At 37.3% G+C, this 24,338-nt stretch overlaps 1 protein-coding gene across 1 annotated transcript; it reads right to left on the reverse strand.

Moving 5' to 3' along the window:
* Nucleotides 1–5,997: 5,997 nt before the first annotated feature.
* LOC149239882 (uncharacterized) lies at nt 5,998–7,715 on the reverse strand. Its single transcript, XM_089369995.1, has 2 exons — nt 6,825–7,715; nt 5,998–6,090 (listed from the first exon to the last, which is right to left on the reverse strand). Exons 1-2 carry the CDS (start codon nt 7,713–7,715, stop codon nt 5,998–6,000), a joined length of 984 nt encoding a protein of 327 aa, XP_089226121.1.
* Nucleotides 7,716–24,338: the final 16,623 nt, after the last annotated feature.

Genomic DNA, 24,338 nt, shown 5'->3' on the forward strand with positions numbered 1-24,338 from the left:
GATCTTTTTGCGCTAAATTTATGGATATATGATCTAAGGAAGTTGGCCTTTTTGCAAACTCCCGAATTACATTCGAAACAGGTGACCTAGGAAAAACTTTCATAACTTTTGTTTTGAGCATCACATTAAAATTTCGTAAGAAGTTGTAGAAAGAGAAAGGACTATAGTTTCTTCTGTATATTTTTTAGATGCGAAGGTAAAAACAGTGACACATGGCACTTCATACAAGTTTTCTCTTCTTAAAAGGTATATAGTCAAGTCATCTTGGGAGATTGTGCATAACTCTTTATTGGAGAATCTAAATTTGATCAGACTGGTGGCACTAGAAAGAGGATGCAGAGAGCTACTACAAGTCACAATTTCAGAACTTAAGGATCAGAAAATACTGAGTTAAAGTCATTTCAAGATTGAGCTCCTAAAATTAGGAAAAAAACGAGATGAGGAGGTTTGATGGCAAGGATTCGGTAAACTAGATACTACAGAGGGAGAAATATTTTGATCTACATGGGATACCACTGTTACAAAAGATATGTATTGCATCTTCATATTTAGAACAAGATCAATTTTATGGTATAAAGGGCTTTGTTCTCATAAACAACTTGTTACTTGGTCAATTTTCACGGAGGAAATTATAGCACATTATGAGAATACAAATAGAAACACCTTCTTTAGAGCAACACCACAACAATTGGAAGAAAAAAGAGAAAAAAGGATTTGTTACAAAGTGGAGAGAAAAATTATGGAAACAAAGAATTATACCCCTCATAACTATAAAGATGGAAGTTTGGTTTCTCCTAGCCTTCCACAACCTACAGGGGTTACACCACAAAAATTAGAAGAAAAAAGAGAAAAAGGACTTTGCTATAATTGTGATATCAAATGCACTAAAGGTCATAATTGTGTTGAGAATAAATTATTTTACATAGAGTATGAAGAGGAGGAATAAAAGGATCAAGAAATATCAAAAGAAGAGGATATACATGAGGACCCAACCCCAGAGAAAGAAGAAATGAATCCGACCATATCTTGTAGAGCATTGGCAAGAAGTACCACTCCTCAAACTCTTAAGATAGAAGGACATATCAAGAAGAAAAAAGTTAGAAGTGAAATATCACATCAAGAATGAAGATATGAATCCAACCATATCTTGTAATGCATTGACTGGAATTACCACTCCTCAAATATCTAGACAGAAAGACATATCAAGAAAAAAAATGTTCAAGTGAAAGATCACATCGAGCATCAAGAAATAAATCCGACCATATCTTGTAAAGCATTGGAAGAAATTATCACTCTTCAAACTCTCAATATAGAAGGATATATCAAGAAGAAAAAGGTTCAAGTAGTGAAAGATCACATCAAGCATCAACAACAAATTCTCCAGCGTTTAAATGATAACACCACTTTGGTGCAAAATCGAATGAAACAAGTAGATCAACATCATAGTGAAAAATGTTTTGATGTAGATGATTGGGTATTTTTACTGCTACATCTCTAGCAAGCTATTTATGAGAAGGAAATGTTGGCAATACTACATGCACTTAAGAAATGGCGACCTTACCAAATGGAAAGATACTTCAAGGTAAAATGGATCATGATAGTCTTAAATACTTTTTAGAACAACTATTATCTTTAGAAGAACAGAAAAAAGGGGTCACAAATATGTTGGGTTATGACTTTCACATCATCTATAGAAAAGGGAAGCAAAATTTTGTTGCAGATGCACTCTCAAGAAAAGATGAGGATGTGGAAGCATTGTTTTGCGCTATTTCTATTATCCAACCAGATTTGATAAATGAAGCAAGGGATGAATGGAAGAAGGACGAAGAACTATGGCCACTCATTCAAAAGTTGCAGAAGATCCCAATTTAAACAATATTGCCAGAACTTGAAGAGGAAGGAAAACATCATATTGGAACTTAAAGAATTCATAGAAATAAGAACCTAACAGCTACAAAATCGATCAATTTTAGTGTATCTCATAAAGTGGAAGAACTTACCTGCTGAGGATTCCACATGGGAGGACAAGAATTCTGTACAGAAGCATCAAGAACTACTCAAGCATTGAAGGAAACACTTTTTGAAGGAGAGGGGCATGTTAGGTCATTATACTACTAGTGTAACCCCTTATTGTTATTTTTTTTTTTTTTTCTCAGTAAGACTACTCTAGGAAATTATATTATATACAGAGAGAAATTACATGCATTGAGACAAGTTTTCCAAGGCCATCGATGGCACTGTGGTGTGGCAGCTGACAGTTGCTTGCATTGAGCACTAGATGCCCCAAAAACTTGACAGAAGGACACTGTTTTAACTTTAACAATGCCCACGCAGGGGCGGAGACTCAAGAACACTACCCACGCAGGGGCGACTCTGTAGATTCGCAGAATTCCATAGTAAACTGAGGGACGTAATTGAAAACAGAGTAGGACCTAAACTAAGATAACCAGACCCGTTCATAATGTGCGACCGAGACAGAGGACTGCAAAACATGACCAGAAGACTAAGACATGAGACAGCAAAACAGGACCTGAGAGGAGGGAGGATGATGGTGCTATTCCTCTGGCTCCAAATCTCCCGGGTCCATCTCCACGATCGGGTACCCAAAGCCTTCGAGGGGATCTTCCTGGACCTCGTTCGCTTACGCGTTGGACGAAGACACCCCCGCTTTGGACGCTGAAGCCACCTGGATGGGCACCTTCCCTTTTGCAGCAGCTGCTTGATCTTCGGCTCTGTCCAGCGGATTCGCAGAGGGTAATTCTTTGTTACGTGCTCCCTCGAGGTCCTCCTCTGTGTCTCGAACAAAAAGGATTGAAACATGGGCACTAAGATTGCCCTGTTTGAAGACTGCTGTGCCGAACGCTGGAAGCATAGGCTGCCTTGGTGGTTCCTCATTCGGGATGGAGGTGTCCATGTACTGGGAAACTTGCAGCTGGGGAATTCCAAACCTTCGAAAACAGTAGGAGCAACAACAGTGGTGATGCTCTTCTGCCACTGCAGGAGGGCGAGAAGGAGCCCCACGACCAAGCCCTCTGCGACATGGCTGCCTTTCTCGCGTTCGTGCCATACAAACAGCGAAACTACCCAGAATGTCCTCCTCACAAATCGAATTCCTGATCTCCAGAGTTTTCCGCGAGCAGAGAATGTTCCTGCTCGATTGCAGGTGAAACTGAACTTGCCAGGAATGTTGCTGCAGCATCCTTGCTCCAGCTTTAACATCTGCTTCCCTCTCTTGGAGTCTGAGCGCCATGAATGCGCTGCGCTCTCCCTTCCTGCCAACATAAATGCTCATTCAATTCTCGGAGCAGAGGCTCCCTTACTTATGCCAGCGGCCTGAGGTGCCTCGTCCCTCCACGGGTTGGCTCGTGGCAGCTCGTGTTGGCCATGTGGCCTCACCGTGGGTGCCGTCTTATCACCCGCATCCGGGTGGCTTGCATCTTTCTGGATGAGGCTGATGAGATCCTTTACTTGTTGTTGGTTTTGAATGATGGCCAAAGATCCTGAGCAGAGGATCTGGTTGTTTTCAACCCCAACATTGGCTAATAAATCAACACTCTTATTACCTTCTCTCCGTATGTGAGTGAAAGAGATGGCCTTGTTGTTTCTGAGAAATTGCTCCATGTTCTGTAGCCTGGCTTCTAGTCTCCAGCTTGGGGCGATTTTTCTAGCTTGGGATCCATTCTGTAGGTGAGTAGCTATGTTGATGAGCAGTTGGGAATCCCCTTCAACTATCAGGGGCTGGAGATTGAGCTGGTCCGCTAATAGGAGACCTTGCCATAAGCCCTCTAGCTCGGCCGAGTTGTTGGTATCCCACCCCATGTTTCCAAAGTAGATTTGCAAGGTTGCGCCTGTGTGGTTTCTTAGGATTCCTCCAAATCCTGCCTCCCCCGGATTTCCTTTGGACGCGCCATCAAAGTTGAGTTTGAAGGAGTTGTTGGGGGGGGGGGGGGGGTCCAGCAGCTATCCTCTGCACTGGTGCCTCTGGGAGATTGCTGCCTGTTGTCTATAAGAGGCAATTGTAACTGCCAATTGTTGAGGATGTTTCGTTCATTGTCAGCAGAGGGGTAGTCTTCCTTCGACCAGTTTCTGAGCATGATGGTTTCCTGGAGATTTGCCTGAATTTTGTGCCAGATGTCCTCAAAGCGGGAACTTGCATTTTTGAAGATGCGCTTATTGCTCTCCTTCCAGATGTTCCAGAGAGCTATGCCTGGGATAATTCTCCATAAGTGGTTGAGGAGCTCGTAGTTGTAGGGATTTTTTGGCCACAGCCTGAGAGTGTTGATGAGGTCGTCATCTGCAATGCATCTTTTTTGACATCTAAAACTTATTTTTTCCCATATCTTGTTGGCTAGAGGGCAGGAAGCTAGAAGATGTTGGAGGTTTTCTTCATGTTGAAAGCAGTTATGACAGAGGGAAGGGCCTTGGAAGCCTCTTCTTCTGAGTTTGTCCCAGGTGAGAATTTTCCGGTGCCCTACTAGCCAGAGGAAGTGGGAGATTTTGGGCCAGGCTCCTATATCCCATAGATTGTTCCATAGAGGATCAGTAGTAGGTGGAGGGTTACTGATCAGCTTGTAGGCTTCTGCTGCGGTATAGGTTCCTTTGGGTTTATATCCCCATCTGAGAATGTCTAGGCCCTCATGATGACGAATTCTTCTTTTCCTTAATATTTCCTCAAGGTTCTCAACTTCTCTGCTGCTAGCGTGAGTGAGAATTTGATTACCTTGTTTCCAAGTCCTTTATCCCTGCTCCCCTTCCTGTGTCCAGAAGAGATGAATGTTTTCCCTAAGCTGCTCCTGTCTTGTTGGAATTAGAGTTGGCGTGAGAGTGCTAGTTAGTCTGGGCATTTGATTCCATGCATCAGACCAAAATCTTGCGAATTTCCCATTCCTGATTTCCCAGAAGCTATGATGTTGGATTAATTGATAGTGCTGCTTGGCAGCATTCCAAATCGAGGATCCTTTCTCCGTGGGCGTGAACCTGATTAGTTCTTCTGGAGGCCTGTGATTGGCATACTTGGCCGTCCAGATTTTGACCCAAGGCTTTTCCTGGTTCGTCATCCATTGCCACCAGATTTTAGCATTCATGATAGCATTGCTTAGTTCTGGATCTCGAAGGCCAATGCCACCATTGCCTTTGGGCTGGCAAGCAGTGGACCATTTGACCAGAGCCCATTTGCGGTTTGTGGCTGAGCTGCCCCAGAGAAATGCGCGCTGTAGGTTTCTGATTCTTTTGATGACCCACTTAGGAGCTGCAAGCACTGAAAAGAGATAAAGCGGCATAGATTGAAGGACGGATTTAATAAGCACTGCCCTGCTGGCTAGGTTGAGAGATCTGAAGGTCCAGTGATTGAGGCGGGCGTCAAGCTTTTCAAGAAGGATGTTCCAAGCTGGCTGTTTTAAGGCAGTGGCGGTGAGGGGAGCGCCAAGATATTTGGAGGGGAGCGATGCTGCAGAGATGCCCAGAATGCGAGTTATGGCAGATTTGACTTGAGGCGGGGTGTGAAAGAAAAAAATCTGTGATTTGGAAACATTGACATGGGTGCCTGAAGCCTCAGCAAAATCGTTAAGGAGGGATTTGAATTGGGCTGCTTCCTGGGCAGAGGGATAGCCATAGAGCATAGTGTCATCAACAAATTGTTGATGAGAGGAGGCAGGGGTTTGATGGATCGAGATGCCCTTGAGCTTGTGCGTCTGGAGCGCATTCTTTATGTGTCTGCCAGGACCCTCCGCCATCAGAACAAAGAGGAAGGGGGATAAGGGATCCCCTTGCCTTATGCCGCGAGAGGGCCTGAAGGGGCGGGAAGGGATACCATTGATCAGGATGGAGAATTGCGAGGAGGTGATGAGATTCATGATCCAACGGATCCATAAAGAGTCAAATCCAAAGGCTTTTAACATCTGCTGAATGTAAGACCAACTAAGCTTGTCAAAGGCTTTTGAAAGATCCAGTTTGAGAATCATACCTGCTTGTTTTGAGTGCTTGAGGGAATGGATGATCTCATGCGTGAGGAGGATACCATCCATTATTTGACGCCCTTCCACATACCCGGACTGTTCCGGCGAGATTAGCATGGGAAGCAGGGGCTTCAATCTGTTGGCAATGACTTTGGTGATGACCTTGTAAATAACATTGCATAGGGCAATGGGTCTGAACTTGTCAGGTGTGATGGAGTTCTCCTCTTTGGGGATGAGTGCTATGAAAGTGGAGTTGAGGGATGGGAGGAGCCATTTTGTAGTTCTAGATTCCTCGACTATTTGCCAAACCTCTTGTTTGATCAGGTCCCAGAAAGCATGGAAGAAAGTGGAGGTAAATCCGTCCGGGCCTAGGGCTTTTCCTTCTTTGAGCTGCTTCACTGCTTCGTCAACCTCCTAGGGAAGAATGGGACTCATGAGAAGTTGGTTGTGATCCTCCGTTATGAGTTTAGGCACATTGCTGATTATTTTTCCAATTGCCGGCTGCCTATCATTTGCTGGCTCCTTGTGGACAAGCTGGAAATGATTCAGGAGTGCTTCTTCAATTTCTTCATGCGATTCTACTTTTTCCCCTGTCGGTTTTTGAATGAAGGGGATGGAGTTGTGTGTTCTTCTTTGCACCGTGGTTCTGTGAAAAAACTTTGTGTTGCGCTCCCCTTCTTTCAGCCACCTTACCCTGGATTTTTGTTTCCAGTAAATTTCCTCTTGTTTCCTCCCTGTTTCCATTTGACTGTTGATGAGTCGTTCTTGCTCCAGGGTGGTCTCCGAATGTCCCTCTGTTATTATTTTTTGTTGGAGGTTTTTTAGTTCTTGTTGTAGCTCTTGCTGCGCTGTGAAAATATTTCCAAAGACTTCCCGATTCCATCTTTTGAGTTGAGTTTTGAGGAATCGCAATTTCTGTTGAAATTGATACATCTTAGCGCCTTCCGGTGGAACGAATGAGGTCCAGGTTGTTTTGACGAAGTCCTTGAATGCAGGATGAGTTAGCCAGAAGCTTTCGAATCGAAATGGCCTTTTTGTCTGATCTCCGGGTCTTCTCCATTGCAGAGCTATGGGCCAATGATCTGACCCTGAGTGGGCGAGAATTTCTGCTGAGAAGTCACCGCCAAGATGCACTGAGTTGTCAGAAATAAGAAATCGGTCCAGTTTGGAGGCGATACGGGAGTTACCAGCTCTGCGGTTGCTCCAGGTGAAGGTTCCATTGCAAAATGGCATGTCAATGAGGGAAGTTGCTTGGATGAATTCTTTGAAGTGTGCTGCATCCGGCTCCAATCTGTGTCTTCCTCCCAGCTTTTCCTCACTTTTAGTAATCATATTAAAATCCCCTGCCATTATCCATAATGGATGGCTTCTGTTGTGGCTGAGGGCTTCGATTGTGTCGAGAAGCCTGATTTTGCTACCTGTGTCTTGCGAAGAGTAGACGTTGGTTAAGTTGCCATGAATATTGGTGCCCAGGATGTGGAAGGCAGCTTGAATGAAATGGTGAGAGGCGTGAAAGTCTTTTAGTGCAACCGCTTGGGAATTCCAGACTATAGCTAGCCCCCCTGAGGCCCCTATAGCGTCAACAGAAACCGATCTACATCCTGGCCAAGCCTTGGAGAGTATCTCTTCTAGGGTGGTGCTGTTGCACTTTGTTTCCTGGAGAAAGCACATCTGAGGCTTTTCCATTTTTATCATATTCTTCAGCATCCGTAATTTTCCGGGGCTGTTGAGCCCTCTTAGATTCCATGATGTGAGCTTCATCGATCAACTACTTGTAGAGGGGCTGTAGTACTTCGTTAGCTTTGCATATCTGCCTGAATCAACTAGGATCTTTCCAACTTCGATGGTTCGCTGAAGATATGTCTTCCATCCTCTTTTCTTGAAGTCTTTTGGCTTTAGGTGGCTGTCCCAATGGCTGCCTGGTTGTATCCCCAGTTGGTGTTGCTGGAAGGCTTTGGAAGCCCACTTATTGTTATTAGTACAACCCCTTATTGTTATTAGTACAACCCCCTTATTATATTTTTGTGCCCCATAGAAGCCCACTATTGTTATTATTGTGCCCTTACATTATTATTGTTATGTCAGCTCTAATTATATTATGACCCCTTAGACTCCTATATATAGAAAGGAGGCCTTGTCATTTGTATCATTCAAGAATTGTTCATTTGTGTAATGTAAAGGAGGTTTCCCCCTTGAAGAGGTTGAATTCTAAGGCGTTCAACTATCTGTTCTATCTTTTTGTGAGTTGGTTTCATAACAGACAGAAGCGTAAGAGTTGCAGCAGGCTTACGACAATATCTAGGGGATTGTGCAGACAGTCGCCCTTACTCAGTGGCTGGCCAAGATGAGGGAATCTGAGGCCTTAAAGGCCCAGGTGGACGCCGCACATAAAAAATAAATAGTGCTTAAAGAACGTATCTAGCCTTGGCTAGAGGAAGCATTCACAGTCACCGCCAAGATCGAGGGAAAGCTGACACACATGCACGACGTATATGCACGCAGGCAAGGACATGCACTAGAAAATCAAACATTAGAGATACGCACACAACAGGTACAACAGATAGCAAAAGAATGTGTTGCGGACGTAAGCCAAGCGCAGAGATTATTGTGTTGGGAGCCTATTGGGCAAGGGATCCCTTGCATAATGGTTTTGGGGCTTAAAGCCCACATTTTTAGGTAATGGTATTATAAAGGCTCTACAAAGTGTGCAGAGCACAAAGTACAATAAGTCAAGTCAAAGGGTTGTCTGCCCGAAAATAATGCAAGATAATAGAAAGAGAGTTGACTTGCCCATGGTCCGCAGACCATGAGAATGTATAAATAGAGCAAGGTTCTAGGTACAGAGGTTAGTTTTTTAGTAGGTTTTCTTTAGATCTAAAAGTATATGGGTTTCTGAAGGTGATAATCGCTTTGAGTCTGTAAGTCCAATTTGAGGGTTGTAGTTGTATAAGAAGCTCTGTAGCTATGTGCACAAAGGCCTGGTAGAGTCCGCAACTATGTGCGCAGACCCTTACAGCTGAGTGCGCAAGGTGGAATTGGATTCTACTAGAACAAAAGATCAATAAAAGATAAGTGTTTCTGAAATATTATGCATTTGCTCATAAATCTATGTGGTTATTCTTCTATTATGATTTATGCATCTCTTTAAGGTTTACGTTTACGCGTTTGTCTATTTATGTTGAATGGTAAAGGAAAACATTGGGCCCACTTAATTTAACTCAAGATCTATAATACTAATAAGTACTATAGAGTGTAAAGAGCAGTCATGCTTGTCATCCAAACCACACAAAGGTAGTTGCATAGTAGTTGTGCGAAAGTAGACCAGCACGAAGGACTAGTTCGCAAACTGTCTAGACTTGATCAAGACATCCCTAGGGTGTGGAAACCTGGTTCAAGTTGAATCTATTTTTACTATATAATTTGAAATATTACGAACATAAATCAATATAATTCTCGATTTCCATATTTTTCATTTATTTATAATATTTATAATTTTAAATTGAATTTAATTTTACTGTATAATTTGAAATATTACTAACATAGATCAATATAATCACTTGATTTCCATTTTTTCATTTATCTCTGGAAATAGTTTTAAAATTTACAAATTTATTTAAAACATTCTGTAATGTAAAGATTATTGGTTTGGAAAAAATTTTGGTGTCTAGAATAAAACCATTTAGACATAATATCTATTTAACCTCCTTATCATTAAAATAAAATATTCGAAAAATAAAATTAAAAAATTAATTCAAGTAAACAATAACTCTTTTTTGGGCGCACAAGTTCCTTTCAAGTTAGATTTTATTTAAATAAAACACCTTGTATATTTTTAATCACAATATAATATATAATATGAATATAAATTTGATCTTTAAGTGGTTTTAACAACACGTAAATATTAAGAACTATGCGCTTGTTTCAATTACATCCGACTACTCAATTACATATCGTAGTTTCATTTGGTACAAAAGTTAAAATTATATCAACAGTATAGATAATAGCTAAGTAGCCCCAAAAACAACGAAGAAAATCAACCAGTATTATTGTTTGAAATTATAACATACATCCAAAATATCAAGCATTAATGTTTCAGTGATTAGTGCGAGATTTGTGGTTTGAGCTTCTTTGGAGCATTTGTGAGTTAGAAAGCAATTTCTTCAGGTGGATAAGGAAGGGTGAAACTTATGCACTCACGAGTGATTGGATCCATTTTTTTGAGGCAGAGACAACAGCAATACAAGGACGTTGTCAGATTTTGATGGGACGAGTTCCATGGCAGATTCTGTATCACAAGCAGGCACCACTCAGAGATATCGTGAATCCGTCTTTAAAGTCACCCAACGCTGCTGGAACAATGAATAATAGCTTCATAGTATTACTAGTGTTTTATTAAGTTGCAGGTAAAATAACTAATATTTTTATTTATTTTCTAGGTTTAGGATTTTTCTCTTTGATGGGACGAGTTTCATGGCCGATTTTGTATCACATGCAGGAACCACTCAGATATCGTGAATCCGTCTTTAAAGTCACCCAATGCCACTGGAAGCTCCAATGAATAATGTGCCTATCAACACAAAGTCAATAATTATCTGAAACTATTATTCATTGAAGCTTCTAGCGGCATAGGGTGACTTTAAAGATGCATTCACAATATATGAATCGGTGCCTGCATGTGATACAGAATCGGCCATGAAACTCGTTCCATCAAAGAGAAAAATCCTAAACCTAGAAAATAAATAAAAATATTAGTTGTTTTACCTGCAACTTAATAAAACACTAGTAATACTATGAAGCTATTATTCATTGTTCCAGTAGCGTTGGGTGACTTTAAAGACGGATTCACGATATCTCTGAGTGGTGCCTGATTGTGATACAGAATCTGCCATGGAACTCGTCCCATCAAAATCTGACAACATCATTGTATCGTTGTTGTCTCTGCCTCAAAAAATCACAAACTTAGTAATAGTAAATAAATAAAAATCCCAAACTTAGTAAATAAATAAATATACAAGTTGTTTTACCTGCAACTTAATAAAACAAAAGTAAGACTGAAACTATTATTCATTGGAGATTCCAGCGGCATTGGGTGACTTTAATAACGGATTCACGATATCTGAGTGGTGCCGGCATGTGATAAAGAGTCGGTCATGGAGCTCGTCCCACCAAAATTTGATAACGTCATTTTATCGCAGTTGTCTCTGGCTCTAAAAATCTATCCAACCACTGGTGAGTGCATAAGTTTCACAATTTCTTAAAATCACAACTCTCACTATAATCGTTAGAAATCATATATAACATTAAATTCAATCAAATATCTTGAAATCATATTTTTCGTTCAGAAGAAACCTCAAACTCAAAAATGCCCAATGCTCAAAATAAGAAATCAAATACAGAATGACCATGACAGAGGCTCATATGAGAGAGATGAGCATGTACCAGGAACACTAAAAGCTCACTAATTTACCTTTGCACAAAGTTGTTAATACACTGACAGAGTGCATATATAGTAAGTGACAATGAATGCACATAAAAGGATCTACTTTACCAATAAAAAACCGTTGTAAAGGCTTCTCTTCGGTGCTCCTTTCCTGCGATGTCTTTTACTCTGCATTTCATTAAAAGAAAGACAAACATAGTGGGAATCAGTAACAACCCACAACCATAAATACTAACAGATTAGGAATCACTACTTTTGAGTTAACAATAAGCTAATTGGGTGGTAGGCGGCACTCTGGGTCACTGTGTTGAAGCTCACAAGCTCTCTCATCCACTGATTCGGCGTCGCCACTCACACTGCTCTCCCCTCTCCCTATGGGGGAGTGCTTTGGTGGGAGGTCGCGCTCTGGGGCACTGTGTTGAAGCTCACAAGCTCTCTCATTCCTCTTACGAACCATTGACTTGGTGTCGCCACTGACACGGCTCTCCCCTCTCCCTATGGTGAAGCGCCTGCGCTTTGTGCCCCAGCAGATGAGGATACCGGCAACCTCAGTTTCATTCTCTACCTCTACCTCTACTTCTAATGCTATGGGGATATTTAGCTTAATATCCCCATAGCATTTGTCAAAGATAATTGAAAAATACTTCATATATTTATACAAAATACAGGATAAAACAGAGGTAGAGGTAGAGAATGAAACTGAGGTTGCCGGTATCCTCATCTGCTGGGGCGCAAAGCACAGACGCTCCACCATAGGGAGAGGGGAGAGCCGTGTCAGTGGCGACGCCGAGTCAATGGTTCGTAAGAGGAATGAGAGAGCTTGTGAGCTTCAACACAGTGCCCCAAAGCGCGGCCTCCCACCCAAGCGCTCCTCCATAGGGAGAGGGGAGAGCGGTGTGAGTGGTGACGCCGAATCAATGGATGAGAGAGCTTGTGAGTTTCAACACAGTGACCCAGAGCGTCGCCTACCACCCAATTCCCTTCTTGGCAACTCAAAAGTTAGTGATTCCTAATCTGTTAGTATTTATGGTTGTGGGTTGTTTTGATTTTGTATTTATGGTTGTGGGTTGTTACTGATTCCCACTATGTTTGTCTTTCTTTTAATGAAATGCAGAGTAAAAGACATCGCAGGAAAGGAGCACTGAAGAGAAGCCTTTACAACGGCTTTTTATTGGTAAAGTAGATCCTTTTATGTGCATTCACTGTCACTTACTATACATGCTCATCTCTCTCATATGAGCCTCTGTCATGGTCATTATGTATATGTATTTTAACGGTCAAACATAAAACACGAAATGGTACAAATCCTCAAATGTAGTCGATAAAACAACTCAAGACCTTAAATTTTGACATCAAATACAAAATACCAAATGCAATGTCAGAAATGATCCAAATCCTCAAAACGTTAAATTTTAATGGAAGCAACGTAAATTCTTCCTAAATAAAGCTTAAATTTCCTAGTTCAAAATTACTAGAATTCAAACTTGACCGAAAGTAACTTTTCAAATTTAAGAGAATTTAATGTCAACAGCGAGCTCATTAAACAGCCTCAAACTTCAACAGACATTTACTGTGAAACTCAATTTCTCGCTCTTTTTGAACAACATCAATCATGTGTCGCATTGCTTGGAATATTATTCGACATTATGGATCTTCCGAAAGAAAACCGGACAATCTGTTGTAAAAGGAAAATATTATCAAGGAAAGTGCCCTCTACGTTATTTTGTCAAACAAAACAATAATGAATGCCATATCCCTCAAAAATTCATTGTAGAAAGCCAATAAAATATTCATGCATACAAGGTTTCTCATATTGCAACTAAATTTGCGCCACCCACCCACATTTTTCTTCATGCATTTCATTTGGCTTATCCAATGTGATAGGACCCACATAAATATCAAACTGAAATGAGAAGAAATGTTCTAAGAGAAGACAGCTTTCCTAGATTTTGGTGATTTAACCTAATATTAGACTAATAAAAACAAGTTTGAAGATATCCAGTGAAGATTTGTCTCCCTCTCCAAAAGCTAGTGTATTTTATTCTAGGCATAAACGAGATGTCATAACCAGAAATTGAAATAACCCCAATTTTAATAAATATGGAATTTACGTCGCAAGTCCCCCGAAACACACGATTCAAATGAGCAACATCCAAAAGCAGCCTCATTGTTTACTATGACTCATCAAATCAATAACTACAATTCCATAAAAACAACCTTTCCCAAATCATTTCGTTGTCTAGTTTGCTTAAAAAGATTTAACTGTATAACAAAATACAAAGCATGAATTATAGTTAGATATGCTTAACTAAATATGATCTTTCCAAATCTTTCATTTATTAAGTGTACCTTTGCACCTTTACCGACAATGACTAGTTAACACCCATTATTAATACAGTTGAAGCGAATTTTGTGTATATAGTTCTTGTATTAGCAGCGAATTTTGTGTGAAGTATACAGTTCTAACCAAGAATTTCAATGTATGAAACATTCAAAGTAAAGTTAATAGACAAGTGTATATCTATTGTACAGGTAGATTAACATTCTTAAATAAACTGTGTCACTCATCTTACAAATTATTCTAATCTACGTCAAAGTGACAGTAGAAAGGAAAAAGTATTCTCATCTACGTCAAAGTGATAGTAGAAAAGAAAAAGTTATCAATATTTCAAGATGTTATGCAGACATCAGACATCAAGCCGAAGCCGTGGTGCAGACACTGGTTTCCAATCCAAACTGCGTGATTCTCATGTTAACATCCTCTAATGCCTTGGTTCTCTTTTTTACCATGAACTCTATGCGGTGGATCTAAGAAACTCGTTTGAACGTAGCAACAATGTACTCTAATATATCCACAAGTCGAAGACCATAAGATATTGGGCCTTTAATAATAATTATATCTGATCAACAAAAGACACTTTTCAAGAGCCAAAGAATTATGTTGAGCCTATTGTACATCATCTCAACCTTCAATTTCACTTGATATGCATAGAATTATAACATCAACCAACACATCCAATAAATGTCTTAAGAAACCTGACAATAAAGTTATGGTTTTATTGGAAAGGCTTAGGAGACAAAGCATGAATTCACACATAAAACACAAGTTGCTTCTTTTCTATTGATCACACAAAACATGATGCTTACAATGAACCCCGTGAAGGGTATTTATCCTTTTCCAACTAGCTACTTGCCTTGACATGTAACCACATGCAACCACACACTAAAAGTCATATATCACTCCACTTGCACAAATAATCAAATAGTCAATCACTCAATTAACTGACTCTCTATGTTTACCCAACTCAAAAATAATTATCTTATTTTAACAAGTCCTCTATGGAGCCCATTGACAGAATAGAAAACCTGTGATTCAGATTTTTACTATTTATATATATTGCATTTAGTTTAGTAAGCTTAGAGAGGGTAGTGGAAATCCCCCTTCTTCTAAGATTCTTTGAATAAAAGTGACTTTGAATAGTGGACGTTGCCACTACCCTGGTTAAGTTTAATGAACCGGTTGCAATAGAATAGATACCTGTAGTGAAGATCTCAATCACGGGATTGCTAAGAAGGGCCTTCATCAACGGTCATGACATCATCCACGGTCATAACTGATTGTCATTTGTTTTTGGCCATCACTGGGATGTGACTGATTGTCATTTGTTTTTCGGCATCAGTGGGATGTGTTGGATAATGTTGTAATTCTATGAATAGCCATAGCCAGAGAAATTGAGGGTTGGAATGATGCCTTTGCTATTTCAGAGGGGCAAGTACACGAAGCAGAACAACATGCGGGACATAATTCTTTGGCACTTGGAAAGGATCTTTTGCTGATGAAAGATATAATTATTGATAAATTCCCAGTAGCTTCTGGTCTTCAAATTGTGGATATATTAGAGTACATTGTAGCCATGTTTAAAAGTTTTTCTAAGAAAGAAAATTGCGCTTAGAGATCATGGTTAAAAAAAAAAGGAAATCGTGCCATGTTCACTTGAGAATCGCTCAGCTTCCATTGGAAATCAGTGTCACCTTGTTCAAAAGTGGAAGACCAAAACTTGACGTTGAAGTTACTCATAACATCTTGAAATATTGATAACTTTTTCCTTTGTATGATGAGAAAAAGTTGTATGATGAGTGACACAATTTACTTAATAAAGTTAAACTACAGGTACAATAGATATACACTTGCCTATTACCTTGAATATCAAAGTCAATCTGTTCCTAACTTGCTTTAGTTTGGGTAAAATTGTCTGATTGTTAATATAAAATTTCTAATTGCACAGGGTTCTATTCTTATTTTTCAGTGTTATCTTAAAGTTTTCTTAGATATTCTACAACCGGTACATATCAGTGTTCCCTACAAATTCAAAATTGCTGAGGCGAAAAGCATAGTGTATGCTTTCTATATTCACCAAAATGTTTATCTTGGCCGGAGAATGTGAGGCAGAAAAATTGCAAATCAGAGAATGTAAATAGGGATTATCGCTCATAACTCTTAAGTACAGAATAGCCAAAATTAGTAATAATCCAGGATCGCGTTCAATACGTGGATAACCCTCACGGGCCAAAATAGAGAATTCCACCAGAAGCCTGGTGGGCCAGAAAATTCAGAGGAACTTCTAGTCAAACGCTACACAAAGCGAAATGAACTGAGCGAACCAGAACTGGAATAGAGGTACTGAAGTGGCAGCCAAAATCCTGGCCGTAAAGATGGAGAGCGATGTATTGATTAATCAGTGTTATGTCTAATACGTATCCCATTCAATACTGATCACTGTAGTAGATAGAGCACATTCAGAATTAGCCCAAATTAATACAGTTATACCTAGGAATTTCAATTTCTGAAAAACCTGACCTAACATAAACAATAAAAGCTTTGGAATCTGAAATAACCAATTCAAAAAATCCTTCAAGAGAGTAATAAATAATATTAAAAATAAACCGCACTAATGGGTATCGACTGCTGACCTTAAACAGCGTTGGTGGTGTTCCTCGCGACCTCACCCATTGTATGCGACATCTCTCATGATGAGATGCAAAAGTGACAGAGGGAGCGATCTTTTGATCTCACTTGTAACAATTAATGATCCTCTTATATCAAGTTTCATCTCCGCCCCTTATATTTTGCTATAAAACAAAATCTATCAACCAAAAAAATGAAGAAAAGATCAACCAGCAAAACGAGCTACACGTTTTTGCTACGACCAAAAAAACAGTAAAAGCAAACCGACTGTAAAAACCAACTAACATGTTTAGCAACGAAAGTACAGAGGAAGCTGATACAAGCCAAACGAAAAAGAAACCAACGCAATTTAGAGAAGATGAAACGAATGAGATGAATCTAGCGTAATGTTGGCTTTATATCATTTCCATGTGAAACGGCCGTAAACATTCTAACGTTTACTTTCTATATATCATTTCCATTTGAAACGGTTTTAAACATTGTAACGTTTAATTTCCATGTATCATTTCCATTTGAAACGGTTTTAAACATTGTAACGTTTAATTTCCATATATCATTTCCATTTGAAACGGTCATAAGCATTCTAATATTTACTTTCTTATTATCAAATCCATTAAACCGGAATTTTAAATCGGTTAGAGAATCCCCTTTTACATTAAATCGGATTGGGAGGTTTGTTGGTTTTGTTTTTTTTATCATCAAATATGAAATTTAAATTTACATTTAGATCTTCTTTCATCTTTATCTTTACATTGAGATCTGTTTTATTCTAGAAATTAACCCAAAAAAATAGAGCATAATTTTGTTATATATTATTAATTTTGTTTATTATTTATTGTTATAACATTATATTTTATTATAAAAATTAGATAAATCATTCATATTTATATTTTGCAAAAAATGTTATCAATTAACTTAATTTAAATAATTGAAAAAAATACAAATTATATTTTTAACAATTAATAAATATATTATTATTTAAATTATTACTCAAACTTCTTTTTATAAACAATTTAACTTTTAGTTACTTGACATAAAAATAAAATGCAGAAAAGTTACATGGATTGTTAGAGGTATAGTCTAAGTGCCATTCTCTCAGTAAATAGATATCATGGTTTTAGAAAAATAAGTTATTGCTAAAGTTAATGTCTTTCTTTAATCTTTTAAAATTTAAATCATAATGTTTTCAGCATTTTTTCATTAAATTTTGTAGAATCTGATTTTGGAGATTTATAGATCATTTTCATTTGATTTTTCAAATCTAAAAGGAGATATACCTTTAAGAACAAATGTTTAAGAGCATAAGAGTGGTAAGGTCCATACGAATATGTGTTGCAAGATAAGAAGTGGAAAAGGTGAGGTATAGAAATCCTAGGAAAAGAAAAAGATTCCGAGAAATTAACTCAAAAAAAGGAAAATAAGAATAATTGATTTTAATAGTAATATTAATAATTATTTGTATACTTGTTATGAATAATATATAAATACAATAGAGATGATAGGAGTACTCATAATAAAATTAGATAATTAATATAAAATAATAAATGAGTAGAATAATTAGGTGATTAATAGTATTAACATATTAGATATAATAATAATAGTAATAAAAGGAAATAAAAAACAAAATAATAATGTGTAATATGAGTGATAACGTTTTGGATGGTGACTCCATCCAATATCACGGACCACAGACTCACCATTTTTTGGATGGTGACTCCATCCATCATCAGGGACCACAGAGTCACCATGTCCATCCATCATGAAGGACCATAGAGTCACCATGCGAAACGTTGGAAACCTTGGACAGATCAACTGTGAATGTCTCCAATATAACTAATAAAATGACTTAAAATCATATTATCATAATTATAAACTTAGAAAATGTACAAAAGACATAATGTAATTAGAGATATAAACTCTACTGCACCTTCAAATTTACACATTAATTTTTTTTTGGCTTATATTTAATCTAGTAATAACATGTTATCATTATTAAGGTGAAGTGAACTTTCCTCTTAAACAAGCGTTCGGAAGTTCCGACTTCATATAGAGTTAGTTTTCCCCTCTAAATGTTTCTAAATGGTTTCCATAAGTAAAATGGTATAGAGACATTCTTGGATGAAGATTCATTCTCTTTTAATTTTTGAGAAACAATAATTCTCTCTATCTAAAATAGGATGAGATTTCACTATGGGTTCCACAACATTTAAACAATTTTTGAGTCTCTATAATATCCCATCGCAATGTGGTATGGCTTCCCCTTGAGAATAAAATAATGTGTTTGGGGATTATTAAGACATTTCATCATTTCCACCTAGCCCTACTAAAACTCAAGATATGTTTAATGTGAATCATGCTTATAACTCATATTAAACTCGATCCCTCACATCATATGACATATGGACGTCTCTGTTATAGCTCACAACCTCCACTATATGTTTTAGACCCTTTTTCTTGAGTCACTAATGGTGAACATAGTGTGTGGGTTAACTTTCTACATGTCAGGTATAGAAACATGGTTAGCCATCCATGTAACAAAGCCACAATATGATGTCTCAGATTTGACAAGGTAATTGAATGGTGTTTTTTAAGCACTACAACAAATTGGTGAGATTGACTACAATCCCATACTTGTCATTTGACATTGCTTGATTTTTGCAGACAAATATTTCCATATCGGTAGACTAGTGTTTCAGCAATACACTTATTTGATTATTCATGTCACCTTATTTTTACAAGGTGCATGACTTTCAATTCACCCTATGAAATTAGCTCAGGCTGCAATGGTAAGTAAAGATTAGTCAAATGATATTAGATTAATTTATGTTGCTAAGGATTTTATAAGTTTTATATTTTTCTTATTTTGTTATCATACGTGAGGAAAGTAATTTCAAGTAATGAGTTTTTCCAATGAGACATTCAAAAAAAATTATCTAGCTAACATTTGATTCGGTATTACAGGTGTCTGAGATGACATAACAAAAATAACATGTTATCCATTACTATCACAGGTTGCTTTAACTTTTGGTTTCTGAACATAAGTTTACTTTAATTATGGTTGAAAGGTCTCGAAACTTTAAATTTCAAAAATAACATTGTAATAAATATTTTATACAATTTTATTTTATTAATAATAAATAAATAGACACAATTGGATGAGCGATGTTTATGAGTATGGATTTTGATTTTATATGAGGTGGCTCTGCTTGACTGATGACAAGATATGAATGGAAAATACAGAGTCGAGGAATTTTTATTCTCTAAAAATAAATTTGAAAGGTGGATAAACAACATATCTTCAGGGGGCATGTATCACAAAAGGGATATGGCCTCATGGTGGAACAAGTCGTTGGAAATAAATAGTTGTTAGTGGGATATTTTCCACATGTTATGAGGCTATGAAGGATCAACAATGAATTTATAAGTACCCGAGGAAGAGAGAGGAGTCTCATGTTGTGAGAGAATAAGTGAAAGGTTGAGCTTGATCTCTGAATACCACCATCTAATACTTGAAAGTGAAAATCCACGGAGCTAAAATAGGGGTGAGGAACTCATCTCTATAAAATCACAACCCAAGGCTTAGGGGTGTGTTGGTAAAGAGTTTTGTCATATTCATCTGCTACGGATAGGTGGAACATCCCCCATAAATTTGTATCATCCATATGGTTCTTGGTTCATCCCATCCTTAATGCATGTGTTCAAGTAGTGATTTCAATTCATCACTATTGATGTTACATGTAAGATATATTAAATCATGCAGAAGTTTATAAAATAAGGTTGCTTAGAATGCTAGTGCCTTTTTAAGAAAATTGACAAAAATGAATATCTTGTAGGCTTTACTACCAATCATTATAACCTTTAACAGAAGGTTATTATCCCACCCAAGAATGTCATATCAATCTTATTGTCTACACATTTTCAAGGTTAAAAAGAAATATGGATAATGTATAAAGCTAAATGGTTGTTCACTAGATTGATGGGCATTTGAATGATTGATGGGTAGGGTTAAAAAAAATATACACTATAAAAAGAAATTAGATTTATGTCTTGCATATTAGGAAATACCAAGATAGTCCCAAAGGGGAGCCACTTGAATTTCGATAAACTTCTAAATCTTCCTTCATTGCTTGTCCAGAAAGAATATGCTAGGCCCAGAATATTACATATGGAAGGATTACACATCCTCCTAGACTTAACACAAATGTGATGTATTATATTAAATTATAGATATAAATGACAAACGTATTGAGAAGAGTATATGCCAAAACTATAGCATAGGGATAAACTCAATGTTGTTTATTGAATATCATAAAACAAGGGAACTAATGGTAATAACATTTATGAATGGAAGCTAAGGATCAATGTAAAACCTATGATGTTTCCTACAAGAACCTATTTAGACCATGCAAACTCCAAGAATCAGAATAAATCCTTGAGCACAACAAGTAAAGGGCAAGTTACAACCTAGAAGCATGAGATTCTTAGGAAAGGTGGGATGTCCTATGAGGTATGTTGTGTTGATAACTAAGAAAAGTGGATACAAGGATAAACCTAGCATGTAACTATTCACTCCAAAAGCAAAAAAAAAACACTTTTTATGCATTCCTAGAGTTTTAGCCACAATGGAAAAGTAAAACCACATTCCTAATGTGAGAAAAACATGGTCATGGCTCCTTAAATACAACCCTAAATTTATTGTTATTATCAATATGTAGCGGGGGCGGGGGAGGGGCCAAAACTCAAATAAGATCCCAAACTCAAAAGTGTGAAGAATAATAAACAATGCATACACTTTATATTAGAATTTATACACATTTAGAGCATTGTAAAAGAAATCAATATTATATAATGGAATAATGATAGGGCTATGGTATGATACCCTTACCCTCCCCATTGCTAAATGGAATCACAAAAGAACCCATTAGTAAATAACCATAAAACAATATTAAACTAAATGATGTCTTTCCATTTCTCCAAGGGAACGGATAAGTAATATTATAAGTATGAAGAATGGGATCCTAGTGTGTTAACCCTCTTTGACGTATTTCATTACAAAAAAAATGTCTTACGGAGACCCAATAACCATATAAACTAGAGATAGCTGAAAATGAGTCCATTTACAATAAGTGAAAATAGAAGCCATGCAAGGAGATGGTTGAAAAACAAAGCAAGGGAAGGAAGTTATCATTATCTCATCATCATAATAAGGGAAATTATTTGGGAAGTACATCCATGGGACGACATACATCCCCTCCTTAGTTTATATCTTACCATTATCAGAAACTCACCTCCAAATAACAAACCTCCTGCCCAAACCATGCCAAGAAGAATTTAGTGTCTTATAAAAATGAAAAGAAAGTGAAAAACAAAAATAAATAGCAAAAAAAAGTAGTTATTACCCACCTTGCTTCGAATTCCTTTCAAATCCTCTACATAGTGTAGGAAAGATAAAGTTAATCCAATTTTACATTTCATAGAAAGAATAAAACTTGATGTGGGTAATCTCGGTTGATTGCAATCTGAGATTTGGGATGCATAAGAGGGAAGGTGGAAAGCTAAAAATAAAATGAAGAAAATGGATTGTAGGAAATTAGTAACGGAATGAAGGAAAACAATTCACAGAGTCAAAAAAAAATTGGGACAATAGTAATGAAAACTCTAGAACCATAACTCTGAAAGGATATGTTAAAAACCTAATTTCAAAATGTTCTTACTCAGGAAGCCAATCCATTTTCCACATTTCAATTACCTATTAAGCTTTAGATCACCTTTGTTCAAAATGACAAAAAAGGTTTCTATTAAGCCCATAGAAAACATTGCAATTGGGAAAAGAAGGGGAATCAACATTAGTCAAATATTTAAGAGCCGAAATACCATTTGAGCACATGAACATAGTGATAAGTAAGCATAAATTAAACCCAAGTGTCATGCGAAACACTACAACGAACATATATCCCCCTGGTATAACATAAAACCTTGTTGAAATCAATTGAGGGAAGGGGAAAACCATATGAGGGTGGGGTTAGCATATAATCTTCCCCATTGTGCCTCAATGAGTCAACAAATAACATGGTAGAGTGAATTTTTTTATCAAAATTTATAAGGTAACAAAAGTCAACCTATAGTCAATAATAAACTTAGATAAGGACAACTCATAAGCTAAGTTATATCTTGTGTTAAAACCAAAAATAAATAAATTAGGAGAGCTATTAAGAGAGGTATCAAAAATGGTATCAAACAGCTAGTTTACAACACTTGGACCTACATGGGCGTAAAATAAAAATATAATAACTAATAAGTTTTATTACAACTCTTACATGTTAAATGGTTGAGGAGGGAGAAGGAGAGGCTTTGTATTGAAGCCGTGAAGGGAGTGAACATCATTGAGGTAAAGAATCATGAAAAGGGATATCTATTGAAATACTAATATCTAGGAATAGAGATATCCAAGATATGTAGTAATTCCTTTAAGAAACTATTAAAGGGATGAAAACTAGAAATAGATAAGCATAGAATAGATAACAAACAGCTATTGAGGAGGTAGGTAGAGTAATATAAAATGTAAGAAGAGCAATAGAGGATGAATTCAACAATGTTAAAAAGGTCTAATGATAAAAAAACAATGAACAGATAAATCTAATTCTTAACAAATGAAAAGGTGAACAGATAAATCTAATTCTTAACCTCCTTATAATAGAATCAAATTGAATTTTACAACCAAAAAAGAATGGATAAAGTTATGAGAAAATAAAATTTGTGTTATTAACAATTTAGTCACAAGACAGAACAATGCAAGCCATGGTCTACTAATAAAAAGGAGATGTCACATTTCATAGGAAAGGGATTCTAATACCCATACTTTATGATATGGATTTGATCATTATAATTTTTTTCTCCATCTCGATGCTTTTAGAATGAAAAACTTAGAAGAATCAACTCACGAGACCCTTTTTACTCGTAGGACCCAATTTGTCAAATTGGGGTATAAAACATTATCAAAGAATTTTGAGGCATTAAATGACAATTTTTTAAGGTAAAATCTTTGTCTCCTTAGCATCACACATTGTTTTCTTATCGTACACACAAATACCTTTCTAACTATGAATGAATTTCGTGAATCAGAGTTCGTATGGGAAAATTATGTGGCTCAGAATTCAACATTCCTATTTTCACCACAATAATTTGAGAGCATCCTATGTAATCCCATCTTATTCATGAAAAATGGACTAGCCACATTATTACAGTGAACTAGATCCTAGAAAAGTATATATTGTAACTCTCATTAATAGATGAGGTAGTCAAACCTAGCCACTAATAGGCTATTGGGTTGTAGTATAACCAGGTGACTCGGAAGAAAACGGGTTCCATTATTTAGAGTGCATTTGTTCCATGGATTCAAAAAATTAGCTAAGAGGCATAGGAGATAGAGAACACGGAGATGATTTGTGCACTATAGTAGCCCATCGACCACAAGCCATAATTCTTTGTACTCAGAACCATTTTTTATTAGGGAAAGAGAATAGGGGAGACTCACCTTCCAACTAGGTTTTCCTCTCAACAAGGCTTCTTAGGTCTTATCTCGTGTCAAATATGTTCATGTGTCACATCTCCCTTTGTTAATATTTTTTCAAATCATCTGTCTTGATATAGTACTTTTCTTTCTCTTATGTTACATATTTTTTCTCACCTCTAATAGTTTATTTCCATCTAGAAAAAACTCTCATTAACATTATCATCTCAAATAAAAATGCAAGTTAATTTTATATTACAAATTACATATATGGTTCTTTATCTCTCCTTCTCCCTTTCTCTCTCCTTCTCTCTCCCTTTCCTCCTCTCTCCCTCACTCTCTTTCCATCTTTCCCTTATCATTCCCTCTCTCTCTCCACCTTTCTCCCTCTACATCATTCTCCTTCCCTCCCTCTCTCTCCCCCTCAAACACCATCTCTCTCACCTTCTCTCTTTTGAGTCTTCTCTT

The sequence above is a fragment of the Pinus tabuliformis genome, chromosome 8, assembly GCF_031772625.1.
Source record: "Pinus tabuliformis cultivar Carrire ecotype Pingquan chromosome 8, CPIR1, whole genome shotgun sequence".
NCBI lineage: Eukaryota > Viridiplantae > Streptophyta > Pinopsida > Pinales > Pinaceae > Pinus > Pinus tabuliformis.